At 41.3% G+C, this 19,117-nt stretch overlaps 1 protein-coding gene across 7 annotated transcripts in view; it reads left to right on the forward strand.

Annotated features, from left to right (window-relative positions):
* The window catches only part of csnk1g2b (casein kinase 1, gamma 2b), a 36,223-nt gene that overhangs the window by 14,984 nt on the left and 2,122 nt on the right, over positions 1-19,117 (forward strand). For 4 of the 7 annotated variants that reach the window (XM_035176147.2, XM_035176148.2, XM_035176149.2 and 1 more), the window contains exons 3-11: positions 3,850-3,919; positions 11,772-11,920; positions 12,265-12,499; positions 12,979-13,064; positions 15,194-15,278; positions 15,377-15,525; positions 15,737-15,817; positions 17,474-17,575; positions 18,957-19,063. In XM_035176147.2, the coding sequence (XP_035032038.1) occupies positions 3,850-3,919; positions 11,772-11,920; positions 12,265-12,499; positions 12,979-13,064; positions 15,194-15,278; positions 15,377-15,525; positions 15,737-15,817; positions 17,474-17,575; positions 18,957-19,063 (1,064 nt within the window). The remainder of the gene's footprint in view (positions 1-3,849; positions 3,920-11,771; positions 11,921-12,264; positions 12,500-12,978; positions 13,065-15,193; positions 15,279-15,376; positions 15,526-15,736; positions 15,818-17,473; positions 17,576-18,956; positions 19,064-19,117) is intronic. The other 3 variants (XM_035176151.2, XM_035176152.2, XM_035176153.2) reach the window with 3 other exon arrangements.

Genomic DNA, 19,117 nt, shown 5'->3' on the forward strand with positions numbered 1-19,117 from the left:
TTCATGAACAGGTTTTAATGATTTGTAGACATAAGGGAGGTGAAAGGTGTAGTTTATTTAGTAGAAATAGTCTAAATATACTTTAAATGCTATTCCCTTGTAGCATATTGCTTCTGCACGAGCAGCCTATGCCAGGGACGGCCCACTCATTCTAAACATGTCAGCCCAGAAAGCAGATCAGCAAGTATCTGATGGGAAGTAGCTGAGAAAAATCCTTGTCATATACAGAGATGTTACATCAGACATTTGCAGCTCGGCCCTGGTCATTTACACAGCCATAGCTCAGTCCATCTGCTGGGAAAAGAGATGTCTCTTAAGTACGTAAAGCTGCCATAAGCCTCTGTTTCCTATTGTAAGCTGTTTTAAAGGGTCCTGCGGGTTGTGCCATCTGCTTTGACTCGTTATTTATATATTTTATATTTTCTTCCCCTCTCCTCCCTGACATGGCCTGACTTGTGAGAGACGTGCTCATTGTCCGTGTTCAAGTGGGAGGTGGATGACACCACAGCAGTTCCCCACTCCGCCTCTCAGACTCGTCATGTGTCCTCCTCCCACCGGCTTCCACTCCTCTTTGCCGCCTCCTCTCTTCCACTCAGTTGCTGCCTCCTCACATACTTCCTCCTTACTTCTCTGGCAGGCGTCCTTGTTGGCATCTTATTGGAGCGTGATGCTGAAATTATTTTTTCCATAGATTGAAGAATAACATGTTTGTACTCTGTGTGTGAGATCATCATAGTTTTTTGTAGGGATGTTTTGAAGTTGCTTTAGTTCTCTCCATTTTCCACATTGCATCATCATAATCCAGTCATTTTATTATGTGGCTGCTTTTTCTTCGTTTTGTATACAAACAAAATCAAACTGTCAAAATACATAGTTCCTGCAGTGTTTGACAGAACCTCAGCATTATTCATAAGAAAAAACTTAAACATGTCCGACAAGGAGCTTATATTTTCAGCCGTGTTTGTCTGTTTGTCACTTAGCAAGACTACAAAAAAACTTTAGAACCGATTTCCTTTTGGATGGGTGGGGCCTGACGCAAGGAGGAACCCATTTAATTTGGAGTGGATCCTGTTAAACTGGCAGACCCAGGAATCTTTCCTCTTTCTTTAACGTTGCATTTGATGGGGCTTCTCCAAGCATCCTTTTAGTTTTACTATGTTTAAGTGACGTTCTGATTACGATTTTCCTGATACCGACTCTGATACCTGGGCTTTGGATATCGGCAGATGCCATGTACCAATCCAATACCAGTGTATTAAACAAAACGGCAACTTGTATAACAAACTATAACAGTTCTATGCTACTAACCCTGTAAGGAAGTGATTATTGCTGTCATTAGATTAGAAAGTCACAATTTTATCCCGCAGATGCCTGACCCGGTATTTCTGGCAGTATCTGAGACATTTCTAACACTGGTATTGGAACATCTGTACCTTGATTTAGAGTCTTGACTCTGTTTTAGAAACATTTCCGATGTTTTTATTGTCTGCTGTGTTGTATTGTTGGCATTGTAGATTAGCAGTAGATTAATACATCACAGCAAAGTATAACAGGACTGCGTTGTGGCCAGACTCCTGAGTCGATCATACAGTCAGAACATGGCAGATGGTTATGTAAGACTGAAAATCACCGGCCAGTGGGAAAATGAAGAGATGCTGAGACTTTCTGAGTTCTTTCTTTATTGGATCAATAATTCTAATGACTCAGTTGGCTGTTATTGTTTTGTAGAAGGCAGACAGGATGAAATGAGGATTGTCTGCGGATTAAAATCCAGAGCTGTGTGAGGGATATTTTGGCACAGAGATGCAGTAACGCAAAGTTGGTAAATTCTTTTTTACCACCTCTGCTAAACCATCTTCTGATGACGCTCTGAACTAAAACCACAGAAAATACTGTATCAGACTGAGAACGGTCATCGTAAAAGGATGGAAAGTCCCTCACTGTGTTGAACGTGGCTCATACTGTGTGTGTTCACTCCTACACACTCACAGGGCACCAGAACTGAAAGCAATCCTGATTTGATAAAGGCCTAATGGAGTGAATGTGGGAGCTTAACAGCCTTTCGGCTATCAGTTTATGTAATTTAAAATAGAAGTGCTTTGGAATTAGATGCACATGGGAAACAGCTTTTAAGATTAAATCTTACTTCAAGCACCTCTGGAGAAGTTGCTATGCTAAATTAAGTTTGAGGCATTTTTGTATGTATAGTGGTAAGTTTAATACACACTCAGGCTAGCTTCACTCGCAATTAATTTTTCATAAGTTGGGCTGAAACTAAGCTGTGTGTGTCATCGTTGTATTTGAATGGAAACGTCACCATCATTTACATTTTACTGACGACAAATGATGCGTGTGGCTGCTTCACGATGTCGGACATGGTGCTTAACCCTCTGAAAAATGAAGTCCCTCTTGGCCTCTTACTGCCCACGGGAGATTCTGGTTTGCATGATCCTGTTCAAATCGATCTAGATCAATAAACCATAATAGGTAGAGCATTCATTCATTCAGTAGAAAACCAAGCCTCAGTCACGTTTTGTTATGTGTGGGGGAAAACATGTTCGTAACAGAAGTAGCAGAAAAAAATGTACATGAGCTAAAAAGGTACAATACCTTTATGGAGTGTTTAGAATTGTTTATAAATATTATATATATATTTATAAATCTTTGGGATCAATGTGTTTTATGCGTTAATTTCAAAATAAAAAAACATGTATTTTTTTAAATCAAAAAAACATTTCAGTACTTTTATCATTTATTGTGGTTCATTGATTTACGTGACCATTTAGCTTAGGTTATACAGGTTTTAGAAATGTGAATCATTTGAAGATGCTCCAAGAAATGACATCACAGAAAGCAAAAACACCAATGTCCTATTACAGAGTTATGGGTTAAATAATCCGTTTGAGAGACGGGATAATGTCCATTATTCTTTGGTTGGCAATGTGTGTGAAAAGGTGTCTGACACTGTACACACTCACACTGTAGATTAGGGCTTTAACACAGGCTATGGCACAGCTATTGAAGATTAAGGGAAGGATTTAAGTGGGTGTGTTTGTTCCCTCCTCTTCATGTTTGTCTATAATGCCCTTGTCATCATGAGAGTGGGGCTAATCAGATTACATTTTAGGTTGTAAAGCTGAAGCTAGCGATATAATGAACAATATGTCCTGGTGGGTTGATTATCAGCCATGTCATCACTAAAGCCTGCTGTTCACCGGCTGGAACTGCTCTTTATCCTATCACCTCCCACAAGTCTGACTTGAGACTTAATTGAAGTTCTGCAAGGCAGGAAAATAGGGGAAACATTCTACTGTAGGTATTTAAGTTAATTGCAGGCTGAGGTAATCGTAGTGTTGTGTGTGTGCAAGGTTGTCACTCACAAACCAGTTTCTTCCCTTAGGGTAAAACTCTTTACACATTGGTGCAGACTTCATGCTAAATGTTTACATGTTCCATTAATAAAGAAATGTAAAGTATTTTTTAAATTGATGAATCCATCCACCCATCTTACCCTTTTCTGCTGTTTTTCTACCTCTACCTCATGTTTAATGGTTAATATTATATTTTATTATTAGGAACCACTGTTCTGGTTATTACTGCTTATTCTGCAATCATGTGAATAATTATCATTATATTTACGCACAGTTTAAATGGAATTATATACTAAGTGCATTAAATATATGTGCAAAAAATACCACTGAAAACCAGACAAACATACTTTGACCAGTGTGACTGTGGAATTACATTTTTATTGCTATGCCTTAGATGTATTTTACTGCAGAAAGCTTGTAAAGAATGTTGACGTTGTGCATTAACTGTTTTTTTTCTTTTTTATCTCGTCTCTTTCAGGAACCTATAAAGTCGAGGGCGCCACAGCTTCATTTGGAGTATAGATTTTACAAACAGTTGGGAAATTCAGGTAAGAGAGATTGCAGCTGTAGATTATGAGTCACTGACAAACTGCAATGTAATGATGTGGGTGGGTATTTTCACACGAGATTGTGAAAGCGACATCCATTCACGTTTCAGATCGTTTTTGCTTTGATGGGCTGTGCTGATGTTAAAGGGGGTAATATTATCATCACTGTGATTTTAATGTTTTATTCAGTTAAACTGGCTGAAGGGGGATCTATTTCCCAGCCTGTGTAAGACTGAGCTGGTTGCAGTGGTCTCGCCTTGTCTTGCAAGTGTGAATATTTTACTTGTGAGGTTACTGGTTCTGTTTTTCAAGGAACACTGGCTGCAAAGACATTACTTTTTATATGGACAAGTGCTTAAATGGGAGAGAGATAGACGATGACGAAGATTTAATCCCTAAAAAACATTGACTCTGATATGGAGGTGGCTAAGTCAGTTGATTTTACTTGGCTGAGTGGATTTTTGTAATACCTCACCATTAGCGAAAGCCCGGCCACAGGCATTATACTTTTGGGTTGCTCAACCATTTGATTCTCATGAATGTAATTGTCATTCAGGAATGCCTTGAGGAGGTTTTTCAAATTTGACACAAAAAATGTCTTGAGCGAATATTTCATTTCATGTTTACACACATGGTCTGCAAGTTATTTGTTGTGCAGTTATTGATTTTGTTGTATTAGATTTGTTTACCTTTTTGTGTAGTCCTCCAATTAGAATGGATTATAATTCGTCTCTGCACTGCAGTGTTATGCCTCTTTTTTTGAAGAATCAATCTGAAAAATGTAAATGTTGTTACAAATGAAAACTGCCAGCCAGTGGATCGAAAACAAACATGGAGAAGAGGGGATGCATTTTTAAATGTGTTTGCACAAGTGTTGACAGGTAACATCAGGCAGCAGAGAAATGATAACAACTGTAATTTATGTATGTTTGTTTGCAACCTCTTTCCTAAAACCACCTCCACAGTTCCCAGAGTAGTCACCCTCCCTCAGTACTGCCCAGAACATCCACATGTGCTATGATGCATAACTGTGGCTCCGGGGCAGCAGAATCCGTGATCTGGCCCGGCTGATCAGCTAGTTATGGAGGAGGAGAGGTGGAAAGAGTCAGATAGTTGCAAGGAACTGGGAGTTGATTTGTTTCACAGCACTTCCTGGTTTGCTGTCTGTTTGAAAAGGCTCGCCTGTCATGTCGGTGCAAGTGTTTGTAGATGCATAGTGTTGATTTGGCCTGCTTACAACGCCCACGCTCAGCCATTAATTCAGAATCATGTGCAAACATTACTTTGTCAAACTGACAAAAGCAAAAAGTACAGTCTGGTTCTGTTCTTTGTGCAACAACCACATCCACATGTCCCAAACAGTTATTCTTCAATTCAGTCCTTTACAGTTGAATAATTCCAGTTTTAAGACATAATTTGTGTGTGTGTGTGTGTGTGTGTGTGTGTGTGTGTGTGTGTGTGTGTGTGTGTGTGTGTGTGTGTGTGTGTGTGTGTGTGTGTGTGTGTGTGTGTGTGTGTGTGTGTGTGTGTGTGTGTGTGTGTGTGTGTGTGTGTGTGTGTGTGTGTGTGTGTGTGTGAGATGCTTGAAACTGTTCAGTGTCTTTGAGCAGTGTGGGCATGTTGGAATGAAGGATCTTGGTTTGTCAGACTGGCCATTAGCAATACTGGGAGACATCCTGCCACTTCGGAGGGCTGTTAAAACATCCATAATTTTTTACTGTAACTAGCCGGCTGGCAGAACTCGCCACAACACTGGTAGTCTCTGCTTAAGCTGTATGCGTTCCTGCAGTTCTCAGCAGGCAGTCGGACATCTGCTTAACACCTGGCCTCTGTTTGCAGTGCAGTCACAACAAGCCTGCACCTATGCCTTTTTCATACTGTTTCATCTGTAGCCTGTGTATTTACTGTATTTCTGTATCTGCTGGAAATGGTCTGATCATGTTGTTGCAGTGATCCACTCGTGTGTCTGCAGTGGTCTGATTATGTGACACATCCTTGTGCCAGCCCTCCAATGCTGATAAGGAGGTGGGGCAATAGGGCAGTCCTTGACTATTTATAGATGTCCCTCTTCAAGCAATTGGGCCGTTATGGTGTCTCTACTTGGACAGCTTCCCTCGCCACAGTACCCTCTGCCTCCCTGATTGACTTTGTGCTGCCTGCGGGGAGTGCAGGGAAACTCTCCAGCATGCATTGCTGACAGGGTGTGGCTTATTTTCCTCTACGCTGAACTTGTTTTAAGCTGATCTGTCTGATCTGTAAGCGAATCTCACACAATGCATGCCACCACACATTCATAAACCCAACTGTTACTGTAATTGTAATCTCCTACGGTTACTTTGATTACATTAGAGGAGTCCACCAGTCCAGGCTTGCCTCTCTCTGCCTTTGGTTGTTTCCTCCATTGTATTAAATATCTCCTTATCATCCTCTCTTCCATTGAAACCACTGCTGGCCTTCAGCTTCCCTGTCATTGACCGAGGTCAAGGGGTTGTACCGTACGTACGTATATGACAGAACGAGAGACAGGGAGTAACCGTGCACTAGGATAAGAAAGCAAGCTAATGTGATGATGATCTACAAGATTGACATCAGCCACTTTAGTTGCACTGAACTGTATTAATACCATAGTCATGTAGGCATATCTTCTTTGTAAAACAATATAAATGTGAAAATAGCATTCAAGAGCAGATCATTAATTAACTAAGGTATGTACTGTGTTATCTTTACATGTACACACAGTATATGGTTTTCTACTGTGAATCCTTTGAAGCCATAGTAAATCTGCACACCCTGTGTCACAGTCATTACATTTCATTTTAGTCTACATTAATTTTGTTGAGACTTGTTGAGGCTACATTGACCTATGTCCACTGTGCTATTGTATTTGTGTTAAAACATAAAGGTAATACACGTTCATTTTATTTTTGTTGAGGCCTTTAAGACCTGTTTACTTTGGAAGAGCTGGTCAGATTTCACTTATTTTGGTCATCTGAAAATAAAAACTTATTCAACAGGTAGTGTGACGTCTACACATGGTGAAGGACACAATAAATGACAGGATACTCCATCTGTTTTTTAGCATTTCACTGCCCTCAATTTTGTAAATCTAAAATAAAACATCCTACATTTTCAAAAGTAAAATAATGTACAATGGATTCAGATAAGTGAGTCATTTTGATGTAAATATTTTAGACATGTATTGGCAGGGCCGGAAAGGGAATCGTTTTCAGTAACTTAATCAACTATTATTTATCGAATGCACAATCCGGCCCAGAGGCCTCGTCTCCTGCAGATGATTTGCCACTTCATCATGATATGACAGGATAGCTCACTTGACTGTATAGCATTAGAGGAATCAAGGCAATAGACTAAATCTACTTATGTTGTCAACTTGGCTAAATGGAGACATGTGACCCTGTTAGTCCTGCATAACCCAGGAGCCTCAAATATGTCACGCCCAGGAGGAGCTTATCTGCACACTGTTAATTCTCTCTTGTCCTGAACACATCCCAGCTGTTGGGAATACTGCCTCTCCAAAATGTTGTGAAAACTGATAATAGAGTGGACATTTTAGTGATAGCAAAGCAGGGCTTTCTTTCAAAACCACTCTGCGGGGTCTTGGTCAGGGGTAGAGCTTCAGATCTATCCTTTATGGACCAACCGTTAGATAATAATATACAACTTATCTCATGCAATCATGCATTCATGATGTTTGAGTAATTACTGTCTCATACATTTACAAGGAGTTTCAGCGTGACTGTGAATATTCATGAGCGACATCAAGGCTTTTGATTGCATGATATGATGAACCAGTGACATGGGATCTATGTTGATCATTTTATTTCATGCAAATCATGGACTCTTAACCACGAGATGTGGATCATTTTAATGAAAGCTGTTCATGTGGTTACTCTAGGATAGATTGATGAGATCATTTTAACAGCTAACAGCTGACGTGCCTTTAGAGGCCACACATAAGACATAATGCAGCGTTAGCCATATCTAGGCTTTACTCTGGCAGCCCACCTAGGTAGATTAATGTGTCCAGTACTCGCATAAAGGATGCAGTGTAATAAAGCCTATTAGGTCAACAGTGGAACATTACATGAACCATTGTGCTGCTTGATGGAGAATGACAAACACTCTCTCATGACTAATCTTAAATACAAAGCGTCAAGACTAAATCACTTTATTTAACCTACTTCACACTAGTTTGTACACATGCATGAATGAAGAAAGTGCTGTGTAGCATCAGAGAAAACAGAACTGCCCCAGGTTTTTCTAAAATCTGACAAATGGTTGCACGAGTGAGTTCTTGCAGATTGGAGGTTAAAAGCAGCAAGTATTTGGTAGAATTAGTAATGCATCTAATATGAACAAGAGTTTTTGATTTATTCCTGATGAGCATTCAACCCTGTGGCTTCTTGTGGCGTTGTTGTGCTTATATGAACTATGATTCGTTTGTAGCTCCAGGCTCAGTCTGTGCAAGCCCGAGCACTGATCACATTTCAGCCTTGTGAGAACATCTCCAGAGCACTGGGCCTAGTGGAAGTCCCTCCTCCTCCTCCTTCTCCTTCTCCTCCTCCTCCTCCTCCTCCTCCTCAATGCCCTCCATACCATAATCTAAATCTTTAATACACATTCCCTCTCCTCTCCTCTCCTCTCCTCTCCTCAATGGCCCTTAATGCTGACATTTCATTGTATGGCCACATTGTCTTCAGTTGCCATGATGCAGCCTTCCCTCGTATACTGTGACGCCCGAGAGGGCCCGCCTGCTGATACAATAGGTGGGATTGTCTCAATTTTCCCGTACAGCGGGGGTCAGGGCATCATTTATGTTGGCCAGCAGTGAGAGCATTTCCTCAGCTATAAGATGTGTTTTATGACTGACTTTATTAGAGCCCAACCCATGTATCAGTTAGGCGATAATATCGGCCAATAATTAATAATTATTAGTATTATTACAGACATTTATCCTAAGAGTTGATTTGAGTTTGCTTCCTGTGTTTGCTGAAATGACTTGGTTGGCATTTAGCTTTTGGAAAGAACACAACTGTTGTCTGATCAACTGTCTGTTTTGTAGTTTTGGTTGACTAAGTAAAAGTTGAATAAATTCTTCCAAATCCAATAGCTATAGTGGGCAAGCTGTGTCCCAGTATCAGACCAGAATCACCCCCAGAATGTCCTCTGGGCGTTTTCTTTTTTCCCACCAGTCATTTCTAGACTGGTGCTTACAGCTGCTGTAAAGCACCAGTCTTTACAGATGAAAGATGATAATACACAGTCACACTATGCTCCCCTCTTGTGATGACTATGCTTTGAATGCCCTCTAGATTTGGGCCAAGCTTTGATGAGTCAGCCTCCTGGTGATCTCTTGTCACTGCCTCATCTGTCATGGGCATCATTACCAGGACAATCCTCGAGACCTAAGTGCAGATAGGTGTGTCTTGTTGCCCTGTTAGAGCAACGCTAAGGGGTGATCGGGTAAATTAAATTGTTAACTTCCCGTCGCCTGGTTAGCAGCTGATACACACCCGATCCAAACAGAATACTATAGAGCACATAGCGCTCCAAAGTTGTGCCTATTGTCAAAACTAATTTATCTCGTTTATTTTTCTCATATACAAGTTTAAAACGTGTTTGCCCATTCTCTCAGTTTTTCTTCCGTTTTCATTCTGTGTTTTACTCTCTGAGACTCTCCTCCTGTCTGTGTCACTGTCTTTTTCTCTCTGCTCACACACCACGTCAGTGCTGCCACCACAGCAGGCGCAGCAGTACTGATGTGGTATCCTATGGTTAGTTGGGTTTCAGGGACATGGCTGCCTTGTAGACAGTCCTACGCCTTTGGCAGCACAGAACGGTTCCACGGTCCCAGAACTAACCCTGATGAGAGAAGCAACTCATCACGGACGGCCTGACCCAGATCTCTGTGAACCTGGGGACCAGAAGGTCGTTCATTTATGTTTGATTGTGTCAGAAGGGAAAGGCTGTTTAACTTCTCTGACAGTGGATCTGAAATGAATGCATGTTCAGACTTCCATTTCCTCTGAATTTCCCTTGGGAAGGGCTGACAAAAATGCCAGTCAAATGAATCATGGCTTTGCGTCTACGTAGGTTTACTTTTGTTCCTAGTAAGATAATGCATGATAAAACATGATGCTGGTTTGTAAGACCTCAGCAGTTTGTTTTGCCAGGAGACATAAAGACATTAGATCACAATGAGACAGCTTTTTTGTGGTTTTTACGAGGGCTTTATACAACTTTATTTATTTTTATTGATTGAATGATTCAGTATCAGTCTTTGCATTTGTGCCTTTTGTTAGTAAGCTGTAGTTAGTTGGTGCATGGTTGTTGAGCAATAAGTTTGTGGCAGCTTTATGAGGAACTTGGGCTCATAAACAATGACGCGAATAATTACAGTCCACGTGGTCTAATGACTCAGCTAACTAGCTTACCTTGGCTATCTCTAAGCTGAGCTGCAGATTGCATCCATTAGATAGGAAACACACTCTGAACTCTGAATTTAGTTTGTGTTGGTTGAAGAGATATTGTCTCTACCTGTAGGATACGGGGGCGTGGAAGTCAAACAACTGTTCTGTCTGTTCCTACCAGGTAGAAAAAGATGGCAGCTGTCTGTCGTTGAAGCATCTGCTACCGTCAGTCTATCGGTGGCTTTTTTACTTATTGATGAAACTCCTGTAAGAGGTGCAGGTTTTTTCATGTTCTTGCTCAGGTGTTTTACTCGTGTAGAACAAAAAAAACATGATGTATCGTGTTTTAGTCCTCTTCATCCTCGGTCCACATTTTTATAACCAGGAAATGTGTTTACGGTTCAGACGATGATGTGAACTCTACATAATTTTATATTCAAAGAAACCACAGTATTGCGTATTAAATGAATGTTTAAGAAATGTAAGCGCTTCACGTTCATCTAATGTAACTGAATCATCAAATTGAAATGAATTCATTTTAGATTTTTTGAATTGACACCAGGTTAAATCTGTGAGAACGCTTGCTAATATTACGAAGTGGTATTTTTCAGTGCTGATTTACATAAAGAAGGTCAGATAAAAGCTTTTATATATTTCTATTGCGAATTCAGAAACACTCTTCCGCTAGCGTGTGCCTGATTGCTGCATTAGAGGAACATACGGTCGTGTTTTGTTGCACCTCTTTCCACTATCATTGCATCACTGTCATTTTACTGTACATAGAGTACATAGTGCTGGAACTATTAACATTCTTCAGAAGTCATACACGCAACCAAGAAGTGGGTGTGGAGGTTTAAGACTCTTTCCAGTTTGTGATCTTGTGTCATTCACGTTTTACTAGTGTTTTTTTAAGACACCTTTTAGAGCAAAAGAAACAGTGAATGACGCCTGTTTCTGACAAACCTGTTGAGGGAAGCAAACTGAAATGTAATGTATCACATCAGCTGCAGCGTGAGGGACCAGACTCCTGTGTTTCTTATCGGACGCCAGGGCTATGATTCAGCCCAGCAAATGCACCTTGCACCCAAGTTTCCACACTTTGGTTTTACACTAATATCGTATGTGGCAATATTTAGACATTTTAAATACATTCAAAAACAGTAATCTTATTTGGTTCTTATGTTGAAGAGATGAAACAAAAGAAAAAGCAGCTTGTTTGTCAAAATGTAATGAAGACCACATCTCAAAGTACCAGTAGCATATTTGTGGTTCAATTTCAACTTTTAAATGTTGTACACTTGATTTCAATCAGTAATTATTTGATTCAGTAAAAGGCATTGGCATACAGTAAAGTAGTAGTTATCAATGTATTTAGATTTGACAAATTCTCTAACGTTGTTTGTGTTTTTGTGTCTCCACAGAGGGAATCCCTCAGGTGTATTACTTTGGTCCTTGTGGGAAATACAACGCCATGGTGCTGGAACTGCTCGGACCCAGTCTAGAGGACCTGTTCGACCTCTGCGACCGCACCTTCTCCCTCAAGACCGTCCTCATGATAGCCATACAGCTGGTGAGGCCTGGAGGAGGGTGACCGCAAACTTACCTGTAGTTTAAGCTGGCATGTGTGATTTGAACCTGCACAGGAATTGTACTACAACTTTGAATTTTTGAATAGAGGAAGGAATGTTCAATCAAGGAGGAAGTTGGTGTGATTGGGGATTTACCTGAAAACACAATGTAATAAAGTTATCACGAGTTGTCTTAAGTGTAACCTCAGGTAAAATCTTACTGACTAATTTGATCTTTTATCCCCCTGTACTCTGAATACTTGCTTTCCTTGTTCAATAACTGCCTGGATAACTGAGTGATTGAAATGACCACAGGCTAATCTTGATTGTGTCTTTGCTCGTGCAGATAACACGGATGGAGTTTGTCCACACCAAGAGTCTGATATACAGAGATGTGAAGCCAGAGAACTTCCTGGTTGGGCGGCCGGGAAGCAAAAGGCAGCACACCATCCACATCATCGACTTTGGTCTGGCCAAAGAGTACATAGACCCTGAGACCAAAAAACACATCCCCTACCGGGAGCACAAGAGTCTGACTGGGACGGCACGCTACATGAGCATCAACACACACCTGGGAAAAGGTGAGAAAGTCTCAGGAAGCCCTTCTCATCCCCCTTTCATCTTTTGTAGTCTTTTGTAAAGATGTCTCCGATGTATAACTTGTATTACACATTACTGGTTTTCATCTGTGACAGTGGTGTCCAACCATGTGCCATAGAGAGTCTTCAGTCTCCACAATGTTAATTCAACCAATCCCCTCAGGCAGTGATTTCCCTGATTAGTTCCTCCCTTCTACGTAAATAAGTGTTAATGAGTGGGTGGAGTGTTTGTTTGGAATGAAAACCTGCAGACTGTTTGTGCTCTGTGACACGTGATTCGGCCACACCTGCTCTATGGAGGAACTGTTGCCTTTTACACTGTACATGGTCCATTTTAACTTTTGGATGATTGTGCAATTGTGCTGTATTTTCCACTGCCCAGTTGCCTGTTTTCCTTCTCAGCTACTTATAAGATTAATTTGTTTCTAGGCTAATTTTCCATCTTCTTCTGTTACTTCCAGAGCAAAGCAGAAGGGATGATTTGGAGGCGCTGGGTCACATGTTTATGTACTTCCTCCGAGGTAGCCTCCCGTGGCAGGGCCTCAAGGTACTGTAGTTTGTTTTGTGACATCCACATGTTGACACACAATGATTGTCTTTCATAGCTATTTGCATGACCATAGGGAGAGAAAGCCTGATGTTTACAGCACCATGTTTCATTTCAAGGTGATAACATTTCAACGTCTCCCCACCGATGTCCCTGTTTCTATTTCGTTTTAACCTAAAAGATTAAGAAGCCCCAAGTTCCTCGTACAGAAAACATTCAGTATTCTTTGTGCATTTGCTGTTTTTGCATCAAACAAACCTGTTATCATCTGTGGACCTTATGCACAATTGTAAGGTGTTTGTGAGTTTGTCTGCGCACCACCCAAAATATCAGTAGTAAAACAAGACTTGTATAGTAAAAAAAATTTCCCCTGTAGCCATCTGATAAGACACTTTCAGTTTATAATTTTAGCATCAGACTACATATTGATAAGATACAAATAAGAGATGAATGTTGGTGCTACGACAGGTACACACAAATTAACTAGATAGGTTTTATGTCTATAATAATATGAAACAGATGTTGGTGCCTGAACATCATGTAACTGCAGTAACACAGACTGTTGGGGCAACTCGTGTTGACATTCCTACTTGTCTTTCCACTTACATCATAGCCACTTGCCAACTAGCCTGCCATATGTCATTAAATCCAATTATTTGCGTTATGTAATATGTTTTTGATCTAACTTGTTTATGAAAGATCATGAAATATGTTTTCGACCTCTCCTCTGCTTGTTAGGACAGCTGGTGGCTTTAAAGGCTACAACTGGCTCTTGCTGTCGCCCTAAACACACACACTTGAGTTTTAAGTGTCAAAACTGGGTTCTATTACAAATTTTATGATCTTTTAAAACATTACCAAAGCACAAGAATAGTGGTTGATGACATGCTACACAGCAGGGATGCCTCAACAAACTTTGTCACCTTTCAACCAGTCAGAATCAATAATTCTCAGTCTTCCGTCTGTAGATCAGGGCTACACATTAGATGTGTTTATATTTAAATAACGGTATCCGCTATGGGTGGTAACAGTCTTTGCAAATGTGTTGCTATATAAACAGTCAGGTGCCACCAAACAAACCCACCTCCACACTTCCAATGTGCATTTGAACAGTTTACTGAGAAATAACTAAAACACTGTCCTGATCACATGTTCCAGGAGGACAGTATGAATGTGTTGTCCTCTTTTTGAAGGATTATAAAAGGTGTACAGAGAATAGACGAGAAGACAAGACACCTCATTCTGAACATTTGTTATGTGGGAGGAAGCTCTTGGTGGATGAATGTGAGAGATGCATGAATGTGGGGGATGTTGGGTGGCTCAGGCCAAAACCAGTTCTCATCAAAATACAATGAAGGACCAGAGACCAGATATTTATTAAACCCTGGAAGGAACATGTTCAGTGGTTACTGTTGGTGAGGGTGTAGTAAAGCCTGCATAAGAGAAATTATGTTTCGTCTGGTCTAATGAATCCAGCTTAGATGCTGATAATGGTTGGTTCGGTCTAAACAATACAAGACAACAACCCTGTCGGACGTGGCGACAGGAGACATATTCTGCTCATATTAAGGTTCATCATTTTAATTTGGGTCATTACTTGAAAATGTTTACATGCTCTAATGTTCAGAAAACACATCACAAGGCATGTTTTCTTTCTTTACCATGGACTTTGGGCTTTTTAAGCATCATTTGTCTCTAAGTGCATTCAGCAATCACACAGTCAATCTGTTAACAACTAGAGCTTGACAAGGCTGGAGAACCCTTCAGGGGACGTGATGAATATAAACTCTCCCAGTTTCCTGTGTAAACAACAGGGAGTTTTGTGCCAAATGCCATTGTTCACATAGCTTTAAAAACACCTAAGCTACAGGTCCTTTTCTAAGTCGTTGCCAAAGCTTGTGGCATAATTGTTGTGGCAAAGTGCCATGGCGGACAAAGCTGGTTTTCAGCCTCACAAGGCTCCAGTTCATCTGTGTGATGGTGACTCAAGAATTCAGAAACTAACAAAAGGATTTGCATGTGTGCAACTCAAGTACCCGCTGTAACCTTTGTCTATTATTCGTACTCATTTACTCCACACAAAGCTAATGTAAAATATTTGAGTGTAATATTTGTATTTCTTCCTCCAGGCGGACACTTTGAAGGAGCGGTATCAGAAAATTGGAGACACCAAACGAGCGACACCAATCGAAGTGCTTTGTGAAAGCTTCCCCGGTGAGTGGAACCAACTGGTTTCCTTTTTACCTGCATTACTGAATATCTCATTGGGGTTCCAGTTTTCCCGCATTTGACGTCATGTCGTTTTGGTACAGAAGAGATGGCCACCTACCTGCGCTATGTGAGGAGGCTGGACTTCTTCGAGAAGCCTGATTACGACTACTTGAGAAAGCTCTTCACCGATCTGTTCGATAGGAACGGCTACGTCTTTGACTACGAGTACGACTGGGTCGGCAAATCACTTGTGAGTGCCTCTTGGTGAATCCTCTCCTCCTCTTCCTGGTCTCCCTCTGAAATCGTTTGATTGGACCATGGCTGCAGTTGCTTCATTGCTCTCTCTAATCATTTGTCATTAGATCATAACCGATTGTTTTTGCACAAGCAAAGATCATAAATTGTTTGTGTAATTTAACGCTGTATTAGTTTTGACACCGCCTTCTTTCCGTATGTTTCAGCCCACACCGATAGGCCCCATCCCCAGTGACACGCCCCTGCAGCCCAGCAGAGACAAAGCACAACAGCAGACCAAAAACCAGGTGAGGTCATCATCAGCATCGATAACACAGCAAACACCACACCCATTCACCAGCGTGTCAGTCTGACAGACCGACCAGCAGACCGACCAAACCCTGTCATTCAAGTTCCCCTGCGAGGCTCCACTACCAGCTGGAAGCAACTTCCTGGACAAAATGGCTGCCTTTCAGATCCAGTTCTCCCTCATTCCTGTTCCTTTTCTATCTGCTTGGCAGTGAAGTCATCTTTCCCTCAGACAGACAGACAACAAGACTTAAAGTTGCCTCAGTAGTTAGTAGCTGATGTGCACAAGTCACGAGGCAGACCTCCTGCTTCTGCTGTGAAACAAAGCACTGGTTTGGCTTCAATTTATTGTCACACCTTGTCACTCTAAGCTCCAGTCATTGCATGCACGAGTTGAAAATGCAAATAGCATTGTTCATACCAGTAATGACAGTGATGCTTAGTGTGTGACAAAATGTAGAGTTGATTTTTTTTTTTATTGGCATGCTATCCGAGCCTTGTGTTTAGTTTTAAGAGGGTAATAACTCAAGAGTTTTATTATTCAAAAACCACAATGAAATCACTCTGACGGACAGAAATCGGGGTCCAAGTCACACTGTGATGAGTCGATGGTTCCTGAACAGCCACACAGGGAGTGCAGTACATTTTATGACTGATTACTGTGGACTCTTGCCTCTTTTTACTGCTCTCTATCGTGATGGGCACAACTCTCTGTACCAGGCTTATTGACTGTAAAAACAACAACAACCTCCAACAACAGCCTGGTCAGAACACTTAACCATATCAAACTAAAAACAAATATCTGCACTGAAAGATTATATGTCACATATTATATGAAGTTATACATTTTCTGCAATGAATAATAATGTAAAAACATACTGTAAATTTGAAGTTTTGTAAAACTAGGTCACTCATTATAACCATATTGTTTATACATGTGATTGAGATCAGATACTTGCAGATTCTTATCTGGATCTATTAATTAATGTTGGAGCTTTACACATTTCAGATTTTTTTGATAAAGAAATCAGCATTGTATCTGAGAAATTTACCCAAAACGTTTAAAAAAAGGGGGCAGACAAAATAAGCGGATCCGCTGTCTGATCTGGATCCGTACCAGAATGTAATGGGTTCTTCCCCGACCCACACTGCATCCTTCCACCAAGTTCTGTGCTAATCCATCCAGTAGTTTTGGTGTAATCCTGCAAAATAACAGACAAACGCAGATGAAAAACATGCAACACTATAACCACTGTGTGTCTTTATTTAATGCAGACACCTGGTTCCATAGACTTTGTATTTAATATGCAGTGTTAGCTGAGGGGATCAAGGCTGTTTTCTTTTACTCCTGCATGACTTTATTAGTGTGTTGATCTGTGCTTCACATAAATATTTGCTTCCCTCTATTTCTCTTATTAACATAGTTTGTCTTAACAAGCCTGCTTCTGCTTGGAAGATGTCTTCTATAATTTTTTTTTTTTTACTCACTTCCCCTCCTCCCTCCACACCTCTCCTCCCTCCACACCCCCCCTCCCACCACATTGCCTCACCCCTCGCCCCCCTGACCCCTCAACCCCTCTCCTCTTCCCTCCTTCCCCCCCTCTCACCACGCTGCCACCACCTGCCTCCACCCTTTTTTTGCTCTTTGCGTCAAGTCTCCCGAGCCCAAAGGAAGTGAGTCTCAGCCCACTCCCGTGACCAATAAGGAGACTCTGGGGTCGCACCTCACAGCTGAGCGGCTGGGGGGCTCTGTTCAGGTACTGCTGCTGCTGCGACTGCTGCTGCTCATATGGCTAATGCATGAAACCACCTAGTTCTGTATGTGTGTCCCACCACCGTTGTCCCTCACTGGCTTCACACTGCCTGCCCCGTCAGGTGCTTTGTCTACAACTCCCGTCCTGCATCCGACTCCTTGAATCCCAGTGTGTCAGTGCTCCGCCTGTTCTGTTTGCTCTCATTCACCTCATGTGCTGTAGGCTGCTCACAGGAAGGGCCTCGCAAAATGACATCCAGCAGCAACTGCAATGCAAACCCCATGAAACACAGATCATTACAAAACACTAGTCTTTTTTAATTTAATTTGTTTTGACACTACAGTCGTTTACCTTTTGTTTCAGCCCAGATTCATCAACTAAACTATATTTCCCCCTTTATAAATATAGACAAAAAAAAACATTTCTGTAGCAACAGGATTCAGTGGCCTCCATAGTAATAGTGGTACTACTGTGCCACCTACTGTCTGGTGACAGGATTGCAGCTTTTAAAGGAAAGGTTCACATTTTCTCAGTCTCTTAAAACAGTTTTCACATACTGTGGAAAATGTTATTTGCCGTTATGATTCCTGTTAAATTGTGCTTCAAATTGGGGACTAAAAAAATCACAGTTTTCAATACATACACATACAACTAGTGTAAGTGTTGGATCACCTCAGTTTTTCCAGATGTAATTTTTACATAATTTGACGCCTCAGTGCTTCTGAATTCCCCAAAAATTCTAGGTGGCTTTGCTCTCACTTTCTGTCCAATTCATCTCAAACCAGCTCCAGGTGCTTCTCCTCTATCATGTGAAGCCACTCTCCGGTTCTTCTCTTATAATAAACAGTACTACTCCTTTGAGCCTCTGTAGGAATCCATTTAGTCTTTTTGCTCTTGTCTTTCGATGCCTTATTTTCTTACATTGCTGGAAGAAAGCTGAGAGTTAAGACATTTAGTGACCATAACTTTTTTAGGGCCAGTTTACAGCCGACCTTTGTACCTTGAGGTGAAGTTAGTGGCGAGATTAAGGACTGCATTTTGTCCCAACCTTTCACTGGTAGCACGTTTTCAAAGGAATCTCATGATAGTAGTACAAACAGGATGAATGATTACAGCTGGTAAAACGTGTTTAAACATCCATTTGGGAAACTTCCTCATGTTTTATAAATGACAGGAAAAAATGTGGACATGTCCTTTAAATATCTATGAAGTTGCTTTAGTTGGGGCAATCCAGGTTCAAGGTTTAACCACTGCCCGTATCTGACAGATGATAATCAAGGTTACATATTTTTATATGAATGTGCAGCTCCACCCTGCTCCCAGTGGCTTTAAGTCTGTCTGTGTGTGTGTGTCAGCAGTTTTGTTTCCTTTTGTCCTCATGCAGGTGATGAGCTCAACGAATGGCGAGCTGAACACTGACGACGCCACAGCTGTACACTCCAACGCTCCCATCACCGCTCCCACCGAGGTCGAAGTGGCTGACGAAACCAAGTACGGAACAGCCGTCCAGATGCACAGAGAACATCTGTCTGTCTTTAGCAGCGC

The sequence above is a fragment of the Hippoglossus stenolepis genome, chromosome 14 (assembly GCF_022539355.2).
Source record: "Hippoglossus stenolepis isolate QCI-W04-F060 chromosome 14, HSTE1.2, whole genome shotgun sequence".
NCBI lineage: Eukaryota > Metazoa > Chordata > Actinopteri > Pleuronectiformes > Pleuronectidae > Hippoglossus > Hippoglossus stenolepis.